This window comes from Garra rufa, chromosome 23 (assembly GCF_049309525.1).
Source record: "Garra rufa chromosome 23, GarRuf1.0, whole genome shotgun sequence".
NCBI lineage: Eukaryota > Metazoa > Chordata > Actinopteri > Cypriniformes > Cyprinidae > Garra > Garra rufa.
This window is the reverse complement of record NC_133383.1, coordinates 35,786,112-35,792,111: the sequence shown is the minus strand read 5'-3', so window position 1 is coordinate 35,792,111 and position 6,000 is coordinate 35,786,112. Positions and strand designations below refer to the sequence as shown.

The following is a 6,000-nucleotide window of genomic DNA, read 5'->3' as shown; positions in this document are numbered from 1 at the left end:
CAGAATTTGCACAGTGAGACACTTGAGCAGACAGACAGACAGACTTTCACGTGAGCTTTGTGTTTGTTCGTCCTAAAGCTCGATTGTGGATGCGGTTAAATGCACTTGCATTTTGGAATAGCTTTAAACAGACAAGCAGTTCCCGCACACTATAACTTGCAAAGAAGTAATATTTATTGACACAACGTTTCGGTCACACGACCTTCATCAGGAGTATACAAATGTTCAAATTCATCTCTTTTAAAACACATGACCAGTTAACAAAGCTCCATCTGTAAACAATTAAGCTCATTGGGAGTAGTAAATTAGCATCACATCATAAACAGTTACAAATTATGATAGTTACAACCAGGGGCGCCGCTCGCAATTTTGGGCCCTATGACAAAATATGAGGTTGGGCCCCCCCTACCACACCAAAGCAGATCTCTGGGGGCCCCTAAAGGGTGTGGGCCCTTAGAATTGTCCTAACTTTCCCCCCCTTAGCGGCGCCCCTGGTTACAACAATCAATAAAGATCCCACTGTAGATTAACAAGATCATCTAAAATACATAAACAACACGTCGTCATCAAACAGCATCAAATTGTTACAACAATGAGTCAGGCTTCATAGCCACTCAAACTCATTGTAAATACAAAGTAGAAACGACACATCATTCAAAACAATTACATCACTATAACATTACATTAAATGGTGCTTCATCGTTCATACCCATAGGTGATAAGGTTTGAAGGGTGTAAATCCAGAGCAGTTTCTGTAGAAGTAATTCAATGTCTCCACCTCTAGGTGGCAAAGTTACTTTCTCAATCCCACAGAAACGTAAAGAGGTAACATCGTGATTCAAATTTAAAAAGTGTACCGCAACTGGATAATTCATATCTTTTCTGATCGAACTCTTATGTTCACTATTCCTTGGTTTCAATTGACGTGACGTTTTTCCCACATAGCCTATACCACAAGGACAGCGGATCAAGTACACAACATGAGTGGAAACACAAGTAATCACAGATTTGATGCTATATTTTTTACCAGTTCTAGGATGACAAAAAAAAAAATGTTTTAAATAGTTTTAATTGGAATAGTTTTAAACGAAACTGTACTAGTCAGTTATGTTTTCAGAGCAGGACAAAACATCTGATATATCGACTATATTTCTCGACTTCCCAGAATTGATGAGCATTCTCTGTTTTGCTGGCATGTGCGTGATTTCATTGCGGGGTAAGCTGTCCGCGATGCGCCCGCCCAAGCGGAAAAACGCGCTGTTGCTGCCAGATCCTGATTGCCAGAAATGTACTGTATATTTGTATATTATATATAATATGTTTATTTTCATAATTTCTCAACAATTCAAAATTTGAAAGTCCACTGGAAAAAAAATAGCCTATGTAAAATGTATATAATTTTTTTTAAATAATAACAAACAGGAAAAAGAGGAAATATTAAAATATGATTTCGTCTCTGAAAAAAGTCACCACTCGCCACTGCTGTGCATTAGTTTGAATGCAGCCTGGTAAAGCTGCCTGTCTATGATCTCATCAGTAGTAATAAAACGGAAGTAATGCTGAGGAAAAAAGAAAAACTATTGTCTGTAAACTTTCGAATACCTGAAGAACACTTATTTTAAATAAGTAATTGTTTTAAAAGTACCTTGCTTATATAATTAAAAAAAATGGCACAAAATAAATTTTATATAAAACGTATATGACAATGTAGCCATGTGTGCAGTAATATTGAAAACTGAGAATGTGAGCATTGTGATCTTTAGTTGTTAATGAAAACAGTAATTAAATTGAATCTTGAAACCAGTGAAGATTGACACACCTACTTTTACAGAGATTCCAACTATGAACAAAAAGCATATAAACTGCAATTTTACATGTTTTTAAAATTGTAAAGTTGTATTTGCACAGCAGAAGAATTAATTGGGGAAAAAATGTAGATCAGGAATCGTTTTGGAATCGGATCCGATCGTGAGGTGCCTGAAGATTCCCACCCCTAATGATGTGTAGGGCTGGGAGGAAGGTTTCTAAGGCTAGACATACTACCATTATTTCGAGACAGTTGATGTGCATGCGTTGCTCGTGGATCGACCAGGAGCCCCAGCTGGAAGTGTCCATCGTAACCACCTTCCTCCTGGAGGTCATTCCCAACTGGACGCCTGACATATACAGGCGAGGAGATGTCCAAGGGGCTACAGGGGTGCAATTTGGGTGTTATAGTAGGCGGCCTTTAGATCCACAGACAGAAACCAGTCCTCGAATCAAATTTGCGAGAGGATCTGTTTTAAAGTTAACATTCTGAACGGACGTGGCATGAGGGCTCAATTCAGATGCCTGAGATCAAGAATTGGTCTGAGTCCACCGTCTTTGCTTGGGACAAGGAAATACCAGCTATAAAAGCCTGACTCTGTTTGCTATGGGGACCGTTTCCACAGCACTCTTTGCAAGCAATGTCTGCACTTCGGCCCGAAGAACATGAGATTTGTTGTCCAGTACCAAAGTCTGAAAGACATCCTTGAATACAGGTGGCCTGTAAGCGAACTGAAGAGAGTAGCCTTGTTCCACAGTCTTTAGAACCCAATCTGACATGCCAGGAATGCCAACAGCCTAGCGACAAGTTCTAATTTGATTGATGCTAGCTCGCTACCTGTAGAGCAGGGGTTCTCAACCTTTTGCAACTCATGGCCCACCAATGACTGTTTAAAAACATTTCGAGGACCACCTTTCCAGATATGATAGTATTAACAAAGATTAACATAAAATTAAAAAAGTACAATGATATACTCTACTGTTAATCTGTTTTGCCACTGCAGAAGACTAGATCAAGTCAGCTATATAGATGAAAACTGTCCTTGTATAAAAAAGGCTTAGCAGGTTTACTCAGTAACCATTTATTCCTGGAACAATAACAGGGCATGTCTGAACCAAAGGCTGGGTCAGACACACAAGGGGAACACTCTTTTAACAAATGTATTAATAATATATCCCCACATCCAGGCTAACATACCTGTAAAAACAGCTCAGACACACAAGAGAGGAACATTCTCTCTATTCATTAACAGAAATTTTCAACAAAGTTCATTCACTCCAAGTTAGATACTGTAAGTGTAATTTATCAAATACAATTAGCAATATAAACATTACTGTTTAAAACAATCTTACATATTTAAAAAACTTGAAGCATTACGTAAATGTAAATGTATTTATATTAATTTTTTTCCCAATTTAACTGGAGAAAAACTGGACATGTTACTTGTATCCCCCCTTCCCACACATCCAAAAATGAGGAAGTCCAACAGGTTTGTCACATGTCAATTACACAGTTTTTATCAACAACCACTCTAGGGCCATTCATAAATCCCAACACATTAACATATTTACATGAACAGGTTTTGGAGTAGTTCACATGAGACAAACTATATATATTGAGATGCACCTTGCTACAAAATGCATATTCTGCATACCCTTAGTGAGACACTTGTGCTTGCTTCTTGGAGATAATAAGATCAAGTCTTGGTGAAATGGGTGAGAGACTGATGCGGAGAGTAGCATCCAAAGTAGCTTTCAGTTTGTTCCTTGCTTTTGATTTTGTGACGGTCACAGTGGAGAACCCTGACTCACATAAGTATGTGGTGGTGAAAGGCAATAGAAATTTGATTGCCCGCTTTGACAGAGAGGAATATTCACTTGCAGCCAGTAACCAAAATGAAGCAAGGTCAACTTGTGTGTGTTGAAGTTTTAGGCTACTGTCAGCTGATAGTTCCATCAGTTCATTTTCCAACACAGTGGACAGAGCCATGTCTTCTGAAGCAGGATCCACAGAGAATGGGTCCAAAATCCAAAGGTTTCCATGTCGTGGATCCTCTGGGAAGTAGTCAGCAAACTTTTGAGACAGCTGAGACAAGTGCTGGGTTATAACACTTAAAATGTTCACATGAGAAGAGGCTTCCAAAGTTTCATTTAGATGTGGAAACATGTCAAATCGTCCCTCCTTGACTCTTCTATTCCAAAGAGTGAGTTTTTTCTTGAATCCCTCAATTTTGTCTGAAACCAAGAACACTGTGCTGTTTCTGCCTTGCATTGACACATTCAGCTGATTTAACTGATCAAATATATCCGATAAGTAGGCCAGTTTTGCACAAAATTGATCATCAGTGTAATGCTCAGCAAGAGGGGAACGTTGCTCTTCCAGAAATGTGTGCACTTCTTTTCTCAGTTCAAACAGACGATTAAGCACACATCCTCTCGAGAGCCACCTTATTTCACTGTGGTACAAGAGCTGCAAATGATCAGCATCAAGTCGTTCACACAGAGCTGCAAAACACCGTGAGTTGAGTGCATTTTTCTTTATATAGTTAACAGTTTTCACAGCAATGTTCATGACCTCATGCAGTTCTGGTGACATCTGCTTTGTTGCAAGACTTTCCCTGTGCAAGAAACAGTGCGTCCACTTTGCTTCTGGCGCTCGCTCTTGGATTTGTTTAACAACACCGCGATGTTTTCCCGTCATAGCAGCCGCGCCGTCTGTACAAATACCTGTGCAGTATTTCCAATCAAGACCTTTTTCTGTGAAGTACTCATCAAGGCAGTGCATGACATTATCTGCCGCTGTTCTCGTTGGAAGTTCTTTGCAAAATAGTAGATCTTCACAAAGATTACCGTCCATGCAGTATCGGACAAAAACTAACAGTAACGCGGCGTTGCTTATGTCCGTAGACTCGTCCAGCTGTATGGCAAAATAAGGGCTTGCCTTTATTCGTTCCATGAGTTGGCATTCAATGTCATCGCTCATATCAACAATTCGTCTAGCCACAGTGTCGTCGGAAAGCGGTACTGACTGAATTTTGGCTGCAGCTGCGTCACCCAATAGCTCTCGACACATATCCACAGCACTTGGCAAAATAAGTTCCTCAGCGATAGTAAAGGCTTTCTTACTACGAGCAACACGAGCGGCAACCATATAGCTAGCTTTCAAGGTGGCTTTTGATTGTGTTGATAACGATGTTATGATTTTTTGTTGGGCCTGAAGTCCATCTTTTTTCCTTAGAAAATATTCTTTTGGCTTCCCAACACAGCCCGGGTAGCCTAGAATCTAGACGCGCCCCTAGCGGCAGCAAATTACATTTGCTTCTAAGGTCAGTCTAGTTACTCTCAATTCACTTAAATTTCCGAAAAATCCAAGATGTACCGGGCCAATCACGAGTCGGTGGGCGGGCTTAACATGATGACGACTGAACTGCGACCATAAGTTCAGTCAGACATGAATTCCTGGTTCCGTGAATTAAGCGTGGAAAACTGAACAGTATTTATATATTTTTTTACTTTTGATACACAGCCACGTCCATGTGTCCTGAGCAGGAGCTCGTTACATCTGAACGCGCTGTGGTGTAGAATACGCAAACACCGGAAGCGATCTGTGGCGTGTATACGACACTCATTGTTTACACAGAACAAGAGATTGTGGATATAGCTGCTATTCAAAATGGTAATTACTTGCGCTTGTCCTGGTTGTTCAAACCCATTTAAAGCTGAAAAAGATTACGTTTGCTTGCGCAAACTCATCCTGGACTTTTTTTTACATATTTCCCCTTTCGGTGTTTGCGTATACTACATCAAAGCGCGTTCACATGTGACGAGTCGAATCATAGATATGCTAAACTCGTGCTCATGACAGATGGACGTGGGTTTGTATCAAAGGTAAAAAGAAAATTATATAAATACTGTTCATTTTCTTGCAAAAACCGATCGTTTCGTGTCTTAGGACATCAGTGTATCGTCACGAGCCGCAGGGTGTAATTTGGATTTGTCTGTGCATGTTTTTGTTTACTTTTAAAGGTTTAGTGGCCATCTATGTCTATTATTTAGCTGACAGACTGCACAGTGCACTGATTTTTGTTAAAAATCTTCGTCGCTCTGACTACGTCACCTGACAGACTAAGTCTCTGATTGGTTGTAGCGCTATCCTATTGCGTGGAGAGGAGTTTGAAAGACAACCGTTTATCC

At 40.1% G+C, this 6,000-nt stretch overlaps 1 protein-coding gene across 1 annotated transcript; it reads right to left on the bottom strand.

Annotated features, from left to right (window-relative positions):
• Positions 1-3,463: 3,463 nt before the first annotated feature.
• LOC141299024 (SCAN domain-containing protein 3-like) lies at positions 3,464-4,957 on the bottom strand. The gene has a single exon (XM_073829303.1). The coding sequence runs from the start codon at positions 4,955-4,957 to the stop codon at positions 3,464-3,466; it is 1,494 nt and encodes a 497-aa protein (XP_073685404.1).
• Between the last annotated feature and the right edge of the window lie 1,043 nt (positions 4,958-6,000).

Bases quoted from the DNA above. Each gene is read 5' to 3' on its own strand.
- LOC141299024 (XM_073829303.1), bottom strand. From the start codon at position 4,957: ATGGTTGCCGCTCGTGTTGCTCGTAGTAAGAAAGCCTTTACTATCGCT.